Below are 24636 nucleotides of genomic sequence, written 5' to 3' on the forward strand. Positions count from 1 at the left end.
AATTTTCTTTGAACTCATTAAATATCTTTCATACTATAAATTTTATTGTACATCTTGTTATATAATGTAGACCTGTCTAAATAAAATGTTTTCAAAATTTAGACTAATATTCAATATTTATTTAAATACTAAATCTAAAACTTTTTCTATATTATCTTAATCCATATACAATACAGTTTTGCTATCTTGCTGCTTAAGAATTATTTAGTTAACTTTACAAATAAGATCAGTTTAAATTTTATATATTAGTTTTTAATTTACAAGATTAATAAAATTTTACATTTTAGTTACTTGACATATCAATTGCATCAATAACATAAATAGATATCTAATTTTCTAAATCTTTCTTCTAAAGTATTGTAAAAGTGAATATTTTACCAACAAATTCATCATAATATTATATGGCAATATGAATCCATAAAAATAACATTTACAGACTCATAATGCCACACATCAAGTTTAGCATTCATCTTAAAATATTTTTTAAACAGCAGTGTTTTCTGAATTCATGTTACACTAATGATAACCTGTAGGACATAAAAGTCTGGGACTGAAACTCGTCCAATAAACAATAAATTTTTATAAATTTTATAAAATGTATTTTTATTCTATCATTACTATTTTACAAAATTTGTAATAAACTGAATAAACATTTTCTTCTATTTTGAATTAATTTTAGTAGCTAGTATAACGAAATATGGTTAAGGAAAAACTAAGATAATTAATATAATTTAAAATATTTTACATTTTTATATTAGGGTTTTATAAGAAAACAGTTTCAAAATACTTATATAACAACTAAATATCAACAAAATATAACAACAATCATGCTCTAAAAACAAATTTAAATTATTATTTTAAAGCAAATAAATTTTTAAAAAATCAGTTATTGCAAGTCATAAATTATCTCATTTCTTATTGAGACAAAGTTATATTATTATAATAATTCATTAAGTTCAGTGCCATATCAAATAAATTTAATTTGTGCTTAATCTGTATATAATTATGATATGTGAAAGGTTTAATTCTTATGATCTCCATCTATGGTCTCAGAAATATGACGATACAATTTTGGAAAGCTAAGTTCAAATATTATCCTAATATGATCCCTATAAATATTTTGGCAGTAGTATTTAATATTTTACATAATAAAATACATAATTTTCAATATTTATTAACATTTAAGATATAGTACTATTAACATTCAGAATATTAAAAAAAAATCATATATTTATTCACAAAATCATATTTATTCACATACTTTGAAATACAATCCTATCAATCTTATTTAAGAATATCTCATAAAATTTTGTATATAATAAAATTATTATTAAAACTCAATTCATTAAATGATTATCAACATGAACAAAACAAGCAACTGACAAGAAAATCGAAGAATTAAATAAAGACCTAATTCTTCACGATTATTAAGAAGAAAATCATTCTTACATAAGAAAGTTAAATTATTCAACAATTAAATGTTCATTTCAGAAACTGAATTATCTTAATTCTGTCAAGAAATATTTAAAACTTTATTGAATGAATTACTAATACACATAAAATTAATGAATCTTTTATCTATTGCTAATTCCACAACTTAAAATTTGAATAAGAAATTTAGAAATTTTTTTAATTATATAATTCTAAATAATTTAGTAGTAGTAGTAGTAGTTCAGTTCTATGATTTTAAACTAATAAAGTTAATGCAATATTAACAGTGTATTTTACTACAAATGAAATATTAACATCAAATAAATTTTTTCTTTCAAAAATATTTAAAACATGATTATATGCTAATGAATTGCATGAAAAAGTAATTGATGATCTTAACTTTTTAATTATTCCTGACATTATCACATATAACATAATTGCATAATTCTGTTTAAAATGTACTATGTATTTCTAATTACATCTCTCTTGTTTTGAAAATACATTAATTAAATAAATAAAATAAATAAATAATATAAAATTATTAAAAAAAAAATTCTCTGCCCTATAATGTTTGAAATTTTAATCTAGAACTACTTAATGAATACTGATAATAGATTCATTTTTATGGGAGTTTTATATATGATTGGAATTAAATAAAATATAAAATCCAAAATAAATTAATATATTTATCTATGATTTAATGTTTAGTGAAGTCTTATCTATTTTTTAAATCAAGCTAAGCATTTCATCTTAACTTACTACTACTATTACTTTCACTTATTATTTAACAAAAAAGTAAATTTTAGGATTTTAAAATTAACATGTCAAGATTTATTTTTAAGTACAGTAACCACTTCATTTGACAACAGAAATAAAATACATTTCCTCCTATTGCATCTCTGTCAAAATAAAAGGAAAGCACAACTGTTTGAATCAATAAATTTTCTTCTTGTAGCAGAATTTTGATATGTATATCAAATCAAAATCACTAAACAAAAGAAACAAATAATTTTCAAAGAAGAATTTTAAACAATATAAAAACTATTATAAATTCATTTATAATAGTTAAATTAATAACAGTTTATTATTTATTAATTTCTAAGAGTTTTAAATTAATTAATTATAATTTTTTGATATTTTAAAAATTATATTATGAAAATTATATAGAACATAAATTTATCTATTTGTGTAACAGCTGTTTATATTTGACAAATGACCAGATTTTAGTTAGGCAGATAAAAATATATTTTGTATAAAAAATACTTTATAATATATAAATGTATTAAATTATATACATATAAGAATATAGTGGTTTTAAATTAAGTAAATTGATTTTGTTTATTTAAATTTTTTAAATATATATATATATATATATATAGATACTATATATTTTAAAATATATAGGCTATATATATAATTTTTGTTAATTATAAATTATTAGTAATACTATACTTCAATTCATAAACTGACTATATCTTCATTATCCAAGTATTTTAACATTAATAAATAACAGTGAGATGATTAATTTTTGATAGATATATGAATTAAATTTTAAGCTTTACATCTGTAACCACTAATTATTAAATATATCTTTGTAAAAATAAATAGCTAATTTTTTAAAATTTTCAATTCTTTTATGATTTTGTTTGAAATGAAAGATTCAACAAATAAAAATATTTAGCAACTTTTATAAATTTATACAAAAAAGAAACTAAATTATAATTTAAAAAGATAATCTATTTAAGTCATTACTCTAATCATCACTAAGTAACTCTTACATATTTTATTTTTTTGTATTAAAAATAATTCTTATCTATTATTATTACATATGTCAACTATACTTTAAAAATCTTTAATATTTAAAGGATTTATTAGTGAAAATATGATTATTAAGCCTAAATAAAATTTTCATTTAGGCCTATATTAAATCTAATCTAATTATAATTTTAAATGATATTATCTCTTAACTAATGAAATGATAAAATTAAAATACACACTACAGATAAATCTGAGATAGAATTTTAAGTACAATTTTCATTATATTTTGTTTTAGACATATTTTCGAGTTTTATTGTATAGGCCTAATAAGTGCATTCGGTTATACAGTACTTTAAAAAACAATTACAGACACTATTATTCGGGAGTGAAGAAATTTAATATTAAAATGAATCCTATTTATGGGATATATTGTTAATATAAATCACTATTTAAAAATTATTCAGTAGATAATGTACTTTTTAGATAGGTTTTTATGTTAGGTAAGTTATTAAAAACAGAGTTAAATAATTAACAGAAAAAAATCACAATAATAATATATATTATAATTTTGAGCATTAATGCAATCCATATTATTACTGCAATTGGTATGACTTGAAAATTTTAAAAATCTGAAATGTTTATAATTTGTTTATTGTATATATAGGCTACACCTAGGAATTAATATTTAATAGTTTATTTTATTTGTATGTATATACTTTTTTATTTTAAAAAAGCTTTTGTTTTTTCTTTAAAAAGAGAGAAATTTAATAGTTTAATATAACATTTTATATTATTGATTAACTGAAAGTAATGTTTTGTTTTGAACAATTAAATTTACTTTGAAATTAATATTTAAGATATATAATTACAAGCTATATGCATTATCTGATGAGATCAGTCATTAAACTCCGAGCAATATGATTTTATAAGCAATTGAATGTAAGAATTGAAATAAGGAAGAAAAGTAGAAGCTTATTTTCAGTAGTGTTCAAACAAATTACATGGAAACACATGCAATTTAAATCTTGCTTCTAAATATCGTTTATAGACAACTTGTTATATAATATATGCATGATCAGTTTGGATATAGTTTGAATTATAAAGTATAATAATTCGTGTGAAATATTACTTAAACTGATAATCTATATATTCAGGATGCAGAGGTATCATAATGTGCAATTTTCCAAGAGAATGATTTATGCAAATAATGCTGGAATATCCACACACTTTCCAATTTCTTATCCGAAAATCGATATGCATAAATTGAAGAAATGATCATCTTCAAAGGTGAAAATAAGTCAAACGAACCATCTTTTTTTAAGACGACGGTAACTAGGGAGAATCCATTGACTCGCGTCAAAGGGGGTCACTGCCGTATCACAACAAGCTAAACTCACCTCTAAATCCTCATAGGTTTTAAAACTGAGGATTGCAAATCCATCGATGACATCTTCCTCAAAAAGTGGTTCTTTACACCTTTTCTTTCTCGTAGGAGGCGGCCGTTGTGACTTGTGTCGACCGGGAGACTCATCCCCGTCCTCCCCACTTCCAAGATCGGAACGGTCCCGTCCCTTCTGCATTTTCACCCGACGTCTGGTCCTTTGATTTCGTTGCTTCGTATCGCTATCCATACCCTTCAAGAACCGCTGCGACCCATGATTAACCACACAGAGCACTCCTGGCCACACTGTATATCCCTTTAGGACAATCCGTAAGTAGAATAATGGTAAAAACCACCTTTTTGAAGAACACCCCTTACACTCGGTGATTGTTCCCGATGCAATGGCGGAGAATACAGCCCGACCGCATCACACTTCTAGACAAGCACCGGATGTGACTGCGCGTGGCACTGCACCCAAACAAAAGAGTTCGCTCGATTTAATAAGAATTGCGCGATATCTTTTAATTTGTATTAAGCATTTAACGCTATTTTACCTTTACTACATATTTATCCGTCTAAATTTAATCAGATCTATTTTCTTCCTAACCAGATTCGGGTGTGCACATGTAGGCCTATGCAATCTTTAAGGGAAAGAATTTAAAGAATGTTATTTATATAAATTGGAAGTGGAAACAGTTGTGTTTTTTAAAAATCTAATCACCTTTAATAATTTCCTATCATTTTCGATCAAAAGAAATTTATTACGCTTTTATAATAATTCAAATTTTCTATTCTTATTAAATCACTTGCTGTATTCTAAATATCCAGTCCTAATTTGACGGCAAATATATGTATTGTATGTATATTAGTTGTATTATTATACTGAAGAAAGTCGGGAGTCGTTTAGGATAAATGTATATTTGTAGCCTTTGAGAGGATGTGCATCTATAAAACGAATTCAATAAACTGTTAGGAAGAAATTTCTGATATAGGAAGGAAATGTATTTGAACGCCTAACAACGATAATGTGTAGAGTGGGTAGTTTTGACATCGTCGTTTCGTTGATCGCATTAAAACCACGCAATACATATTCCCATCTATCGTTATGTGCATATCATTTGCACCTTAATAACAAACTTTGACTGAACTGCGAAGAGATAGGCGGGGTTTGCTTCATGCAATAATTAATGTTGCACTCGGATGACTTGTTTTAGAATTGTGAAACAGCATTTATCTTTGGCTACTTACTGGAATATATTCTATTATGAGTATTACAATATTAATCTATAATTAACAACCTTTCAAAATTTATTTACAAATATTTTCAAATAATATAAACACAATTTATGACGTTTTGATTTTCATCTCCCTCGATTCGAAAATAATTGCTTTTATATTTTTCTAATGTTATTTTGTGTTATACAAATTGAAAAATATATTTTAAATCTTTTAAAATAAGTAGCTTATTATTTATTATTATGATTATTGTTATTATATATTTTCAAAATATATTTTAACATCTGTTGTTCTTCTACTTATTTTCAAAAGATTTATTCTGTCGTGGGTTTTTCTATTTTTAGAATATTTATCAATTTTGTAGAGAAGCTTAAAACTAAACTAATACAAATATTTCAAGTAATATATAAATATATTTTATAATAATATTTTAAAATATTTTTCCTCATAATTTTTTATAGAATTTTATTTTTGTGTAAGTATCAAGGTAATCGTGCTTATCCATCTTTATAATTCCGTTCTTATGGCCTCTTACCTAAATCATAATTAATCCATTAATTGTTTCACGGTAGTGAATTAAAAATTTTTGAAATTTTTAAATATTTCAATCAATATTTATTTAAGAAAATTATACCAATACTTTAATTTTTATTTTTTAAAATCTTACATAAATATGTAATGAATAAAATTTCATTAATTTTAGTATCTTATATTCTATTGTCATTATGAATAGTTTAAAATCTACTTGTAAATAATATGCAATTTATTTAATATATATCTATATATGCAGTATATGTGTGTGTGTGTTAAGTTTTAATGTATTCATAAGTTCACTTACACAAAAATAATAACTGAATGAATAAAATATTAAAGTAAATACACTTTTAAATTAATAAAATTATTATAATCAAAATATTGTAAGGTTTTCTTTTTAATGTTTGTTTTATTAAATTGTTCAAATTTCAAATTTTATTGAGGAAATATTTATATACATTCTTATATATATGACGATGTTTTTATAATTTATAAAAGTATAAAAAAAAATAGTTGGGGTAGTAGTAATTTTACGAGTTTGGTTTTGTTACAGCAACAAGCGTTTACTTTTTCTTAAGTAGAAGAATTCTGTTATATCGTTAAGCGATAGTCGTTGTAGAAACGTAAAGGGGAGAGGAGAAAAAAAAGAGGAAAACACTATTGCGCATGCTCTCCTAAAACTGTTTCCTGTTCATTTCATCCCACTCCAAGAATTATCTCCGGAAATTATTCGTTTTTCTATAGAACTCTTTTAATAGAAGAAATTCTTATGATTCTAAGTTACTTTTATAGAAATTACAATTTATCAGTTTTAATTATATTATTTTTCAATAATACTTTTTTTTTATTAAATTACATTCTTTGATCAATAGAAAGGAGTGAGATTATTAACTTTTTTTTTCCCCTTTTAGAAACATGTTTTAAAATGATTATCTCAGATTTGTATGTTCTCAGTCTCTTTATATAGTATTCTAATTAATATCCTCTTTAATATTTATTACCCTTTTAGAACTTTACATGTAACCACGTAAAATATCCATCATCAATTACTCTTTAAGATAATAATAATTTTCTAGTTTGAATTTCTGTTATGTAATTTTAATAAGAATGTAATTCACGATCGTAAAATAACATAAAATAATCCGTCTAAAATTGCAGGTTATTTATTCGAATTAGGTTATTATATTATTGTGGTGACATAACTTGATTATATTTTTTCTTTATTAACGATTCTGATTTTACACGAATTATTTCGAAAAAAATTTTATTGAACTTACCATTTAAAAATATTCAATATATAGAAAAAAAATTCAATTTTATATTAAAATTAATAATTTTGACCCAATATACGCATCGATAATATGTAAAATTTTACATTCTATCGTTAATAAAATTAATGCGGTCCGTAAATTTATTTTACTGTTATGAGTTTAAATGATAATTATGGTATTAAAATACACTGATTAAATTAACATCTCTTAGTCTATGTAAAATACTTAAAATTAGCACTTTAATTTCAAGAGATGAATAGATATTTACTCTATTGCGAAAGAGCTATGAAAATTCATAAGCCTTCATTTAATTGTTTCTGAATGGTAGCCTATATTTATTTTAGAACCTATTTTATTAGATGTGTAAGATTATCTGATATAATGTCCCTAATTAGATCAACATAGGTCCACGTATCCCACAAGAATATTTATTTGGTTAAACCGGTTCCGCGTTTTACTTGAAAGCTAAACCGATTGTATAATTTTTGCTGATTTTTTTTAATATACATAAAAATATACATTGTATTCAAACACTTGTGTATGCTTTTATCATATATGTTTATTGTAATATAAAAAATAAACACAGTCCCTATAAAAATTCACATTAACGATTATTAAAATTTTAATGCAAGTCTTTCATTATAGAAACCATGGACTTATTAATTAAAATCAAGTACACTATGAGTTTAATAATTTTTTTAAAGTAAAAGAATGAGATCATTTAATAAAATCTTTTGTCTAAAAAACTTTTATTCTGCGGCATATTTTTAGTTTTTCATTCATTTTATCTCACTTTTGTAGAAATTCTAACACACAGGCATTATATATTTATAAATCTTGTTTACTATTAATATTATTATATATAATTAAATAAAAGGTGTGTGTGTGTGTGTGTATATATATATATATGTATATATATTTATTTGTTTATTTATTTTGTTTTTCTTTTAAAAGATAATTTTAGTTTACTTAGTTTATATAAATAAGCAAATAAAATATACTTTTATTTTCATAAGTATAATAAAAGTAATGCATTTTGTTGGACTATAATCGTATATGGCATATTAGAAGAGAAAGTAATTTTTATTTAATTGGTAATATTATAATTAATAAATATAGAACCAATTGAAATCTTGTCATCTGTTCGTAAATTATGTTAACAAATAATATACACTTTAATTCTCAATATATTATTTATAATTTAATGCGTAAATGATACATGAAATTTATTAGTTAAGCATTTTTATTCAAATTTTAATATTATTAAAATAATTATAATGCATATTCATCCGTATTTAACATGAAGAATTTTTAAATATGTAAATATATTCCTTCAATATTGAAAAAAGATGTTTTTAATTAATACATAACTTTTAATATTTAAATTGCTAATACTAGATTAATTATATTTAATAATTAATATCATTAAGTATTCATTAAAAATAATTTTAACAAAATTTAAAATATGTAAGTTTAGATAGATTTAAAAGGTAGGAAATTATCTTCATTCTTTAAAGTAGTTCACATTCTATTGAAGCATTTTAAAAATGAAATAGTTTTATTATTATTTTTTTAATGGAAAATCAATTTTTAACTATATTTTTTCACGATAAAATATAATTCTTATTAAATATTTAATCTATATAGTACTTTACTTGAAAAAAAAACTAAAAATTGAAATTTTTTTTGTAAACTTAAATATCATAACTATGTTTGTTTGTACATTTTGATATCTTCTGACTGATAAATATATCATTATCAACACTAAAATTTATTTTTTATTAATATCCTAATCGATAAACTGCCTTTTTTCCCCTTATCTTGCTTAAAAGATTTCTATCGCAAATGTTTTCATTTAAAATAAATTTATGTTTATCTTCAGTGTTACAAACTATGTTTCGTGTTATATCTGTATGGTCTTGATAATAAATAATTTTATTGATTTTTTTTTAAAGAATTAACAACTGTACAATATCTTTAGATTTAAAGCATATAAAAAGTTATATGTTAAAATAAATCCATAAGATTTAATTCTTACGGAATGCATTCAGAGATATATTTGTTTGCTAAGTAAAATAGTCAATAGTCAACAGAGGAAACCATGTAACCTTTTATTAATAGAAGGGATGCTTTGTAAATATTTATCTACGTTAAATATTTAAATTGTAAAATAATGATAGATGAGATCAAATTGACATTTAAGTCTATTTTGATTAAACTTTGACCTTAATCGGTTTCGGTATAATTCGTATACGTTTGTGTCCATTTTAGTAATTTATTTAAAAAGAAAGAAACTATTAAGTGCAATTACTTTAATAACTATTATTTTATTTTATACGTTAAAATTACTTATAATTATAACATTTTAACTAAATACGCTAAAATTCTAATTTTAGTTTTATTTAATATTCTCAATAGTTATTTTTAAAGATTATTAATAAATTTATACTTCCTTTTAGACTGTTAAAAAAAACTTTCAATAATTAATTATAATTAATCTTTCTTCGCTTTAATGTTTGTACTGAATGTTTAGAAAATTCGAATTAAATATATGACCAATTATAAAATAAAATTTTATGTTAAGAGTTTAATCAAATTATCATTGTGATTCGTTAAATAAATTTATCAACAATTAATTAAAGCTTCATTGTGAAAGATTCATTACGTTAGTAAATGATTCCGCCAATAGGAAATATGAGTTGTTTTACATATATCATTATTTTGTAATTCATAATGTGAATGTTAAAATACAAACAAAACTCAATATAATTAAGATATTTATTCACCATTTTCATATTATTTAAGCATGGAAGCATTATGGACTATCAGCAAAGAGAAGGTTATTTCCCAATTGTACGACGACACGTGAGAATTCGCTTAAATAATTGGATTCGGAACTGCAATATTAGATCCATACTAGTTAGTGTAAGCTACATCAATTGTTCATTACTACAGGATTAATTAATTCGATTTTCTCAAACGGATACTAAATACATTTTACTCGATGAAATATAAATTCTTTTATTTCAAAGAATAAAATTTCCTATTATATAATTATTTTATTCCTTAATTTAAAAATATATAATTAATTAGAATGTTTTTTTATGTTTATTCTTCAATAAAACTTGGTTCTTGATACAATATTTTAAATTATAATGAAAGATTAATTGTATAGTATTGTAAGGCTTATTATTATTATTATTATTCATAATTAATGAGTAAAAAAATAATTTTCTGCATCCGAATCAAATAAATGAGAATGATCGTTTTTAGAGAATATAAAAGAAATCTTGTTCTGCAGTTATTCGTGTCAACTAAAAGACCCTGACACCGACCAAACATGCTATTTGTGACCCCGTCCTCGATGATAATAGTCCTAGATCTTCTAGCTTGACTGCACTTGCGTGTGCTATCCCCATGAACATCTTCCATACAGGAAATTAGAAGTCCTGTTCGTTTCTTATTCAACTCTAAAACGGGAAATATAACCATAGATATATTGAAAGATTGTCTTGTTATACATTTTTTTAAAATAAAGTATGTTGTTATGACTACGTTTCTAATTAATGTTTATTATATTTTATTACGTATTTCTTTATTTGCTCATTTTTTAAATATTTTATTTGTCGCTTTCTCTTTGATAATTTAATTTTTATGTTTATATCCTCAGGCAAGATTCTACTTTTGTTGAATCTTACTTAAATAGAAGAAGCATTCTCTTATACAAATAAATAATATCAAAATTAAATGTATTATTTTTAATTCTTCATAAATATTAACTACTTATCTTAAACAATTTCTTAATAACATTTTGTTTAATTTGTCTAAAATAAAAGTTCGTTCACTTCACTTTGATCATATTTTTAAAAACTATATCATTAAAATTTAAACTTAATTTGATAAAGCCTTTTTTTTCCTAACTTTATTTTTAAGTCCTTATAAAATATAAGTGTGTATAAAGTGATACTTCATTCTTAGGTTATTAAAGAATAAAATATTTTTAACTTAGTTTTAAATTTTTAAATATTATCTCGATACAAGATTTCTTTTAAAAAGATAGGAAACATTCCATTGCGAAATGCGCCGTGTTTTTATAAATATTATATTTTATCATATTCAAAATTGTACTTAAATAAATGTAAATTTATATTCTGTATTTTAATAAAGGTTTTTAAATAGTAAATAGAATAACATTTATTTAAAATCTAATTATTCTATTATCATTACTTTAAATTTATTAAGAAAATTAGGGAAAAATTTTAATTTTGAAAGTTTAAATAGAGTATTTTTATGAAAAATAAGAATTGAATGTAAAATATTTTATAAATTATAAGAAATTAATTAATTAAACAACTTTTTATTAAATTAATTTAATATTATTTTGAATATAAATTTTTAATCGTTAATAAGAATCATTCGTTTGAAGCTTATTTAATGAAAGTTTTTTAAAAATATTTTTTACGAGAATGAAATGAGAATTTATATATTATATTTATAATAAATTTATAATTTATCATTCAGACTGATTTTAATGATTTGACTTTATATTCTTTTAATTGCAAACAGGACATAGGCATTATAAAGAACGATAATTTTATAAACATAATAACCGTATAACCTACACATTGTTCTATTTTTAGAGAAATTATGCAGAATTCAAATAAACCAAAAATTATTTTTTTTTAAATATCTTTTTAGTTATAAGCTTTACAGGATTTTCAGCAACCAGTTTTCATTGCCTACATAATAGGTCTACAGTCTATTGACTATTCAAAAGAACTATAGGGTAAATGGTTTCTATTATGCAAATGTGCAATTACATTTGATATGCCTAAGGGAAAGATGATTTTAATGATGGTATCGAAAGGGGAGACAAAACGATGTAAAACAAATAGTATAGGCCTATATAATGTACTTATTGTACAATGTTTTTAACTTATTAAATATAAAAGCAAAGATTATATCTTATATATTGTGTGAAATAAGTAGTAGTTTATTTATGGTTTTTACTAAAGAAGAATATGAGTAATTTGATTAAGTTTTAATTTTAAAAATAGATTATGTAATAAATTTATAGCTAATTTCATTGTTTTTTATTACTATCTACGACAAAATGTACTTCAGCCTTTCAACGGACACCTAATTTTTAAGAAAAATCGATGTTCTCAGTCTTCCTATATTCGAGAATAACGGCTGAATAATAATATTTTTTCTTTACTTCAAAGTACCCTGAATATAAATAAAGCATTAAATATTCTCTATTGCATTAAATCAAATATTTGTTTTTACTTCAAAAACCTGTTAATTTGACAACTTTATCATACTGTATATAAAGCTATAACATATCCAGATTACTGAAATTTTATACAATACACTGAGTAAAATTAATGAATCTAATGGATGAAACTATTAAAATAGAAAAATATATTTATTTTCATTTTTCTTTTAAAGAATACTTTTTTTTTAAATATTCAATTTTGTTATATAATTACAAAATGAAATATTTCAAAAACGATTAAATTCTAGACAATTTAAAATAAACAACATTTAAATTTAAATTCAAATTAATATGAATATACTCTGTATTTTACATAATAAAAACTTGTATTAAATTATTATGACTTCCTATATAGATGCTGGTTTTTTTTTGTTTTTTGTTATTACAATCCAAAAAAGAAAAAGAATATTGCAATGAATTTTCCTTTACCACTGTAAATCAACTGTAACGGCCAAGTCAATCGCAACAAAGAACAGAAATTACGGTCTAATCACTCTAATGTTGTAGACGACGCCTTTTTTTTTCGTTATTTGTGGTTAAACTTCGGCAAAGTAGGTTTTTATTACTTTATCTGCTTTTAAATCAAAGATTTTTATAAAATGTTTCAAAATAAACCTAACATGTTTACTAGGATACTCACACATTGGAATGAGAAATTTATTCTAAAATCATAATATTGTGTCATAACACAAAAATATATAGGTCTATACATAATTTTAATGATTCGATTTTCAAATATATATATATAGAATATATATTGTAATAATTTTGAATAATTTTTATGAAGTTTGTACGGTATGATTCTGTCACTTCTAAATATAAATTATTATTATTATTATTATTATTATTATATTATTATACATAAAATTTTATATTTGATATTTTCTTACTGTATACTAACTTATTGAAAAATAAAAATAAAATAAAGTAACTTAATTATTTATTAAATATTAAATTTTATTTTCTTTTATTATTTACTAATACTTCTATTATAAATTTATTATTTTTAAATTTTAAATCTACGAAGGAAAAACTAAATAAGGACACGTTGCAAAATACTTAATGTCCTATATTTTTTAATACTAGTTATTTGTTATTTTTAAAAATATAATAATAGCTTTATTTTCATCGGCTTGAAAAATTAATACTTTTAATATTGATATGTTAAAGCATGCATAGAATATCAAATTATTTAAATAAAAAAATAATAATAGTAAATGATAATAATTGCATTGTATTATATTTTTTTTATATTTTTTTTAATAATCCATAAAATGACGCAAAATATTTAATCAATAGTTGTAACCATCACGTTTAGAAACAAGAAAAAAACTAAACTTGATTCAGTCAATGTTTTGGTAAAACAAGATTGACAAGTTACATAGCAATCAAGATCAATAAAAGAACTCTAAGGTTTACCGTTTAATTCATTGGACAACTTCTATTTCCCAAGAATGCCAATTTGGTGAAATGTTTCGTGCAAAGAATCATTATCGTTAGAATGGAGACAAGGGAGGAAAAAAAAATTACTAATTATTGAATGACTTTTCACTTTTATGAAAATAAATAAATAAATTTAAAATAAAATACGCTTTATTTAAGGAAAAAAATTATATACATTTAAATACGGTTATATTTTATAATAATTGCAATACGTTAGACAATAACTATTCCAATACCAAATAAGATTTGGACTGAAATAGTGGCTATTGGTCTAACCTGATTAGGAAATGTCACTAAACTTGCTTCTCTGTCACTCGGATTTATCCAGACAAACTGATTCCTTCTCTTTCATCGTCCCATTGCCAATGAATAATAAACGATCGGTATTTATTAGCTAGACTGAAAAGAGCATTGTTTGTTATCTCGATAAATAATAATTCATCCTTCCTATCTCATACACAAACATTCAAATCTTTAAAAATTTAAATATACAGGTATATATTTAAACGGAGACAATATATAAATACTTTAATAATAAATTTGGAAAATTGTACAGCTTGTTTATTTAATTAAATATTCTCTATTATAACTTATATGTAAATAAGTTACTTAATAAAATTTTATTAAAGATATTATTTTTAAATAAATTATGTGGATATTTAAACTTCTTTTTATTATTAATTATGTTAAAATATTAAATTTCTCTCTTGTTTAATGGTATAGGATTTAATTAAATCAATAAATGTAAAAGATATACTCGAATAAATAATTGAGATGTCATAAAGTAACACACAATTTAAAGCATACAATCGATATGAAAGGGGAATATCATCTTACGAAGTTTTAGGTGATTGCTTGTCGACTACATTTTCTTATTGTTTATAATAAATAAAAAGTTAATAAATAATATAGGTTTGATACAATAATTGTAAATAAAATATTAAACGCATTTTTATTAGTTTAATAAGATACAAAGTGTTTATTATTATTATTTAAATTTTTCAAGTTTAATCTCATTATGTTAATTTTAATTAAAAAATAAAATAATTTTGTAAAGTTTAATAAATTAATATATAATTTAGAATGTTAATTTTTTTAAATAAAATAAACAGAAATAAAATAATGAGGATATTTAATTAGTACCTAATATAATTTTTTAATATTTTAAATAAAAGATTGAACAATATTAATTTTAAAAAATTATTAATTTAAAGGAACATGATGCCGGTTTTGATAATTAAAACTCTATAATCCACTTTTTTCTAAATAAAGAACTTTAAATAACAGTTTTATTTCAATAAGATTATTATTTTTCAATATAAGTCAATTAAAACTGTATAAAAAGTGATAATATTCTTATAACATATAGTTTAAAATGAGATTTTGATTAAATAAATTATTTAAAAAGAATATTAAATATTTGAATGTTGAAAATAACTTTATAAAATTCAAATGGCATTAAAAAGATGCATTTATTTCTGTAACTAATTTAATAATGCGCTTTATATAAAGGTGATTAGCGAATAACTCTATTCTTTTTTGTTTATTTATTCATTATTTTTACTTAGGCTGAACTGTATGAAAAAAATTCGTTCAAAATAATATTAACTATTTAAATAGAGCGTAAGTAGATTTAGGCCTATTTACATATATTTTTTGTATCATAATAAATATTCGATCATAGAAAAATTTTACTGTACTGAGCTGCTTTAAAATTCATAAAGCAAACTAACAGCACATACTTTTTTTTATTTTTATTATATTATAATTAAAACAATTTTTCTGAATATTTTAATAAATAATGTAAAAATTGCTTTTATCTTCCAGTATTAAAAATCATTTCTATAATTTAAAAAAAGCATATTTTTTTAAGTTTACGGCTTTATGAAATATTAGGATCATAAATTAATGTCTAAAAATATTTCGAATGAATTAAATATAATGCATACAATATAATGTTTTATATTATTTTTTATTTATTAAATTTTGATATAATCATATAAATACAATTCTATATTTAATATAATATTGTAAATTAGTATTTACAATATTGTGCTTATTTCTTTTAAATGCTATTCATCTTTTATTCATAAGTTTAATCATCTCTATATTAAACTGAGATTATTAATTTATTTTATTACCTATACAATCATTCAAAATTAATGTTTCTTGCTTTTTGTTTCTTGGAAAAACCTGAAATCAGATTCCGCTAAACTTCATTTTTCGATTTTTAAAAAGATTCTAGATTCAATCCATTGATCCTATTCAACCTCTACACAGCTTCAGCTAATGGAAAGCATTCTTCTGATCCGCTAAGATTTATCCTCAATAAATAAACCGACTATAATTTTCAATTAATAAAATGTTTAATATTTATAATCCCCAAAACAGTTTTTTTTTTTTTGCTATCAATGTTAATTAATCTATTTTAAATTAACCCGTAATTAGTTTCCTTTAGATAGATAGAATACATTTCGTTTCATTTAAATTGTTCATAAAATTTAAATCACTTTTTATGTCTTTTTTTCGTATGTTGAAGAAAAAAAATCGAAGCGTATGTAATTTCAGAAACTCATAAAAAAATTTTAAAGTACAACAATGAAGCGAAGATGACAGATGATAGATTTTTAGACAGTGAAAGCAGTTTTGGCTAAGTCGGATAATGCTCATCTGAAGGAAGAATATGTCTGTTAGACAACTTAAACGAAAGAACTTTAACGGTAAACGTTTCTTGTGCTTCTCATCAAACGAATTGCTCGTTTTTCTTCCGGTAAAAGGGGGGGGAAAACTCTATAAAGTATATTATCGATAGATATACTTATGCGAGTTTCATTCTTTCTTTGAATTTTAAAATAAATGCCTTTTAATAATTATATTTTAAATATATTAAAATTAACAAGTATTTAAAGTTATATCAATTTATATAATATCATCAAAATTTTAATTTATGTCACTTTCGTATCATATTTTTTTAATATAAAAGGCCAAATTTTGGGTTCTCCCTGTGTTTGATGTTACAGTCAAATCTTCCTGTTTGCTCTCTAGGACTTGTGTAGAAGTATAGCAATGTACCGTAATATACTGTACATTGCTAAATAGGATCTTCAGGTTTTTAATGAAATAATAAAGTTTATATTTAGTAATCTTACTTTACTGTATATTTCTGTAAAAATACACTTTATCGTTTTTATTTGACTAATATTATAAAGTTAAAATTACGTAGAATTTGTTAGGAATGTGGCTGTCACGTGCGAAAGTTTGCCGCATGAAAGACAGGATGTGGTGTACGATGACACTGTTTACTCTCGTTACCTATGACCCTTTGTATACTTATTACCTTACCCTTTTCTAACGTTCTTATGACTGTATCTCTTCGATGAATAAACACGTATAAAATTTTTATCCGTCTCCCCTTTTTATCCTTGCTGGCTCAATTTATCCAATTTCACCGACAAACTTCCCAACAGAATTAAACTGTTTTATAAGATCAAGATAGAATATATACATTTTTATAAATAGGTCATTCGATGAACGTTAATCATTAACATTTACCCTTTTCAGTTTAATAGTTTAGTTTCATTTATTTTTGATTGATTAATCGATTGAATGATAATTAAAAATATTTATCTGGATAACCAGAATCAATTTTTGGTATTTAGATAGAAAAATAGGTTTATAAATTTGGAAAAAAATATTGAACAAATAATTATTTCTTGTAACATTCTTTAATTTCTAGGAATTTACAAATTAGTCTCATTTGTTTTCAATTCTGATCGTTTGACGTAGATCTATAACAAAACTATTTATTATTTCATGTATTAGTTGTTTCCTATCTATGAGATACATATTAATAAGCATGGGGCCACATAGATTTATAATATTTAATTATCTACATATATATATATATATATGTAGATAATTAAATATTATTAAAATTTATATATTTTATCATAAATAAAAAGTATATATATATATATACTTTTTATTTATGATAAAATATATAAATTTTAATTCAAAGTTTTAAATTAAAATTATACATGTATAATTTTGGTTTAATAAAACAAACATTTACTTGTTATAATTTTAAGAATAATAGCTATTTAATGATTATTCATAAAATATCTAACAAATAAAATTCGGTTTGCAGTCTGTTCATTTCTTAATAAAGCCTCTCCTTTTAGCAATTCACAGAGTTTTGAAATCAATAACTTTGAAGAAAATTGGAAAGAACTCAGGCACTCAATGTAAAGATTACATTTGTTAGTGTTTTTTTTTTATTTTTTTTTTATTTGTACAAAGTTATGTTTAGTTAAAAATTAATAAAAAATATTCAGAAATGTTTTTTATTATCAATATTTTTATACACTTTTATAATTGATGTATAAAATATATATATTTTTTGTTAATAAGATTTAGTGTTTATTTTATGATCTATAGTTGTTTCTATATTTGAATTTGGAAATAACACGAAATTATCATCTCCATTTTTTAAATTGTTTACTTTTCAAGTAAAATATATTTAAAATCAAAAAGTTTTAAATAAGTTCTCATACTATTCTGAAAGTACTTTGCTTTTACAATAATGTAATAATATATAATCCTCAAAAAAATTGGTAACAGCTGGATAATAACAACCGAAGTCATTTTGTGAATACATTTTCCTTTAATTTTGATTTGAATAAATAAAATTTATTGTACTTTGAATATTCCATATGTATCTCTGCGATTTAATTTTGTAAAATATATTAAAAACTTTTTAAAGATATAAATATTTACTTTCTGAATGAAAGGAATGATAAGAAGAATTATAACGAAGGATGAATATATATCACTATGATTCCAATATGCCAAAGAAGGAGTTAACGTTGTGATTTAGTATAATGTACAAAATGACAAGATCGTGATTAAATCTCAGTTGTATCAGTATTATAAATATTTTAAAAGGTAAGCTTTGAAGTAATTTATTTGCAACTATGATAAATTAAAATATCGAAAATCTATGAAATGGCAACATATACGCCCTAACTTTAATAAACTACAAATATAAAACTTACAATGCGATTTAAAATGTAAAAATATCACAAAAACTATTCTAAGATTTTTTATAATTTGCACAACTTTTTATAAGGATTATAAAGTCATGTGTAAATATATATATATTTACAAGTTGCATAATTTAAATAGCTTATCTTTTGATATCACAAATAGAAAATGAAGAATCGGAGATGGTTTTTGTTACAAAGTGCAAAAAACTAATTATTCTATTTACTTTTAATTTCTCATCTTTTAATATTTTCATGTTTCATTATTTAAATAAAATAATACAAAATGGAGAATTCAAATTTACTAGGTTCTCCCTTTTATCGATTTTTTGGAATTAAATAAATCACTTTCATGTTTATTATTATTATTATTATTATTATAAATGAAAATAACTATTTCAATTTTTCACAAAATATTGAAAAATTTTCATGTAAAAGAACAACTCATAATTTAAAAAATGTGTGCATATTTAATAATTAAATTCTTGTTTATTGCAATCAAAGATCCTAATTTTGCATGAAAATCGATAAAACGTTCGTTGCTGTCAACTTGTATTTATCCAAGTACAAGCATCTTTTATCATTTTAGTCTGCATATGTCCAATATGGCGCACATCTGAGCATTGAACAGACGTAATATTTATCGTAATACCTGTATAAAAACGTAATTTAAAGCAAATAATTACATGTAAAATATTAAAATTAAAACAATTATTATTTATTTTATAACATGTTAACTTTAGATAAAAATTTGCATTTATTTATTGCAATAAATTATAAAAATTTTAAAATATTATTACAAATTAAATTAATGTTATATAATATTTTAATAATAATAAAAAAATTATTAATTATATTTATATTGATTAAAATTTCCTATAGATTACTTACTGTTATGCTTGCTTATATACATACAGTATATATTAAAGATTTATTTCAGGCATAAGAATTTTTAGTGATAAATTTCTGTTAATATTAAGCAAGTATTCGCTATTACCTAATATTACAATTTTATATACAAATCTGATATTTATCTATGTATCTAGAATACAAAGATAATTCAACTGTATCATCATTAATGTCAATATAAGTGTAATGCTTAAAATTAAATATATATAATATTAATTATGTTTTTATTAAACAATATATTTGCAAAGACTTTTTAATTAATTCGTAAGCTCTTATTCATTGAATTGATTTTTAATAATTAAATATCTAGTGAGATACGATCCTTTAATAATCGTATTCACCATCAAAATAATAATATATTTAAAATAATTTTAAAATGCTTAATTAAAATTCTACGAGAGCCAGTTATTAGACTATTAAATATTCTATTCAAGGGATATGGGATGATCGAATGGGTGGCTGAATAACGTTCGCTTCACCTCACTGATTCCCAGTTGATTTCCACTCTTCAACCACATCAGCCGACTCCTCTGCGACATGCCTTACTAGCCGATGGGGGTATTGGTCTGGACCCTCAACTTATATTCAGGGTGCGGTACTCGCCGCTCCTTCTTGACCTCACTAATTTCCACGTTATTTAGAAAATACAACGAAAAATCAAGTAAATAACTCGAATAAATTTGCTCAAAATTAAATTATTGATTTTCATTTTCGTTTGAGAAATTTGCCTAAATTATATTTTATATTTTCTTATTAATGAAATTTATTCAAATAAATATTTTACATTTTTAAAAAAAATTTATATAAAGATAATGTTATACACAGTATTATTTATATAGATCATTAACATTAAGCAAGAAAATAAACACGATAAATCAGATTTTATTTTACTTTGAAATTTTAAAATAATTCTCTAAAATATTTAGTTAAAATATCCAGTTTTTTGTGAAAGTTGAGCAAGATTTTTAAGCTATCGATTGGAATATTCTGAACAATTATTTCATTTAAAAAAATACATAATATATATTTTAATTACAATAATTTATAAATATATTTTTTCTACTTTAGTTATTAATTGCTGATCACAAATTTTCCTGCTATTTTTGTTCACTTGTTTCCTCGTTAAAGTTTTAATTACTACTATTTGTTTTTTTTTTCTTTTTAATTGACTCATACAGATAAATTATTAAAATTTTAAAACTAAATATTTATATTTAATTTAATTTATTTCAAAAATTATAAATATTGAACCATTTTAATTAATTTTTTAGAAGAACAAATTCAATAAATTGTCTCTCTTATTATTTTCTCTATTCGTTGGAAATTTAAATTAACGAATTGACAATAAATTATTCATTAAAAATATCATCATTTATTTTAATTTTAATTATATTTGTTGCCAATTTAATAATGTTTATTTTCGCAAATAAACTTATTTGTGAATTTAATAATAATAATGATTTTATTTATTTAAGACAACGATAGATTTTTTTTATGAAAAGAGGAAAAAGTCAATATCTTAAAGTATTCATTTCTTAAATTTTGTATGATCAAGTCTAGGCAACGAGAACATCTGTCACCGTTGTTATGAAATTCTTCAGTATTCAGACACGATTTTTTCCCAAACCGTCAAATCTGTTTCATAGAATGACATGTTCCACATTTATGTCGTGCATAATGTCTCATAGCATGTCTTTTTATGGAACTAATATTTCCTGATTTGATTCCTGGTGATTGTTACTCATATTTATCAATATTTAAATGTAATTGAAATATATATATATATCTACTCCATGTATATATTATTTTTATTGTTTTGAATTTTTAATAAATACAACCATATATATAATTTCATTTTTATTGTTTTGAAAATATTATGTTTTCAAAGTTATGTAATCTTTTATTTGATATAGAAAGGAATTGTTATAAATAGTTATAAATTCCGTATACTTTTAAAACAATATACAGTCAAACCTCGATACAGCGCTCTTCTAAATAGCCCCACCCTCTTAAAGCGCCAATGAATACTTTTAAATGGATCGTATCGGTACATATTAAATAGAGAACGCATCGGCATTTATAAATTTCTAAATAGGCACTATACAATTTTATATTGTAAATTATATTATCACAGATCGTGAGACTTTCAAACACTCAATCTTGTGTATAGACCTCATTATTATATATAATTCTTATTGTTCGAGGTACTTCAGTTTAGTCCCACATTCGATTTAGTGCCAATTTCAGAGCAAATAAGTATTAGCGACCGTACTGTACATGTACAGTAGTGTACTTAAATATATACAGGTATAAGGCATTAAAACTGAGGAAAATAAAGAAGAAAAAGTAATTTAATTTTATAAAATTAATATGAAATTAGTCAATTTTAATTAAATAAAAATTTTTAAAAAATGGTTGAATGAAAATCATGTATAAATAAAATGATACGAAAATAAATGTGCAAAGTTGTTTTTATAAATAATTAATGCTACGAATGAAAATTAATCACATTAATTTTTAATGTGATTAATAACTGTAGTAGTTCGAATAATCTTAATATAAATATTTTAAAAATACGAGAAGTAAATTTATTAATAGCTTATAAATAAATTGCAAAATGATACACGGAAAAAAAAATATTTTTTTACATCAATAACATTCCCAAAAAATCGATAGTACTGATTTCAGCAATCAGCATCATCATTCTATTTGAAATATTTGCGAAAATGACATAAACCTTGTCTCTAAAAATGTAAAAATATCCGAGGCCTGTCCGCCACATCATAAATAACTTTTTGTTTCCTCGAATTGAACTATTTGAAATTTATGATATAGAATAAATTTATTTATTGTTATGTCAAAAGCGGAGTTCAAGTTTTATAGAAACATATCTGTGAATTACATCAACAGATTGATTTCATTTTGAAATTTTGCTAAAATTTACTTATTTAAATAATTACTTATTACATAAATTATACGGTAAAAATTATTTATAACTGTTTCAAATATAATAAATATTATGAATAAGATAGTCATTCTTTAGTTTAGTTAGTTAATAAATCCATTAATTAATTATTTGTATTAGGCGTATTCATTTAATAAAAGCATAGACAAATATATTAAGGCACATTATTTCTAAGTTCTTAAGCTATTTATTATGCTTTATATGGAGGTTAAGCATGAATAGTTGTGAAACATTGAGAATACGAAATGTTCTCGAACACTATTTGCTACACGCAAGTGGTGTTGGAGAACAACTCTTAACGACATACTGTGGACTTTGAGTCGATATTTCCTAAAGAAGAGCAGATGAACATGTGGTAAATATCTAGTTTGATATGGACATAAATTCTATCTGCAGCACGATCAGGAATCGCGTTTTAGAAATGATTGAAACTTATCACAAATAATTTTTATTATAATTAGTATAATATGTTAAATTAATTTAAATCTTATAAGAATTGGTCTGAAAATCAACATCATCTCAAAGAAATTATACAATGACACTAAGAAGCATAGAGAAAAATGGTCTGTTGTAGCAGATTTGTTTCATCATATCTCAGTTTACTTTGTAACTAGCTCTTTCTCAGAAATACCACTTTTTTTTTGTAATAACAATTTTATTGCTGTAAAACACGCACTTGCTAATACAATATATTTATGCATGATTGGAACTTGAAGCGTGCAGTTCACGTAATGGTATCTGGAATGGAGGTTTTGATGTAGTCGGTAAACATGCTTGCCAGTTGTTTACGAACAAATGTTCGTAAACTACTCTAGAGTTGCTGTGATTCGGACGTGTAAAATCTCGCAAATTTTTTAAAAAATTTTCGTAAATTTTTGGTGGGATGTTAGCTGAATTTTTAAAATAAAGTTAAATTTGAAATATCTATATTGTTTTATCCGATCTATTGTTTTTTATATTTAATTAAATGTAATTAAATTGGATTAATGATATTAAATATATTTTAAAAATATTACATTTCAATTTATATAATTCAATTGGTAATTGTTCTAAATTATATAAATGTAATATAAGTGTGTAAATATAATTTGTCTTTATAATGGAAATTAAATGCGCTTATCAAAATATGGTATAAACGCCATATAGATCAATAGGTTGATTATTAGTTGGTGTGTATTGAAAATGATAAGCATATTAATAATGAGATACTAATACTATTACATGAGTTTATATCAAATTTTCAAAATATTTATAGTGTAAAAATTTTTGAAAACTTAATATTTATTCTACGCAATATAATAAAGAATTATAATGTCTATTAGTACCTTCACTTTTGGTTAAAAAAAAAAAAAAATACTATGTTGTATAAAGACTGACATATTATGCTC

General features: G+C 22.4%; 1 protein-coding gene across 3 annotated transcripts in view; it reads right to left on the reverse strand.

Annotated features, from left to right (window-relative positions):
- tay (tay bridge) overlaps positions 1-4994 on the reverse strand; it is a 494398-nt gene extending 489404 nt beyond the window's left edge. For all 3 annotated transcript variants that reach the window (XM_067276200.1, XM_067276199.1, XM_067276198.1), the window contains exon 1: positions 4587-4994. In XM_067276200.1, the coding sequence (XP_067132301.1) occupies positions 4587-4820 (234 nt within the window). In that variant the 5' untranslated portion in view covers positions 4821-4994. The remainder of the gene's footprint in view (positions 1-4586) is intronic.
- Between the last annotated feature and the right edge of the window lie 19642 nt (positions 4995-24636).

The sequence above is a fragment of the Centruroides vittatus genome, unplaced genomic scaffold, assembly GCF_030686945.1.
Source record: "Centruroides vittatus isolate TY-2023 unplaced genomic scaffold, ASM3068694v2 contig_680, whole genome shotgun sequence".
NCBI classification, from domain to species: Eukaryota; Metazoa; Arthropoda; class Arachnida; order Scorpiones; family Buthidae; genus Centruroides; species Centruroides vittatus.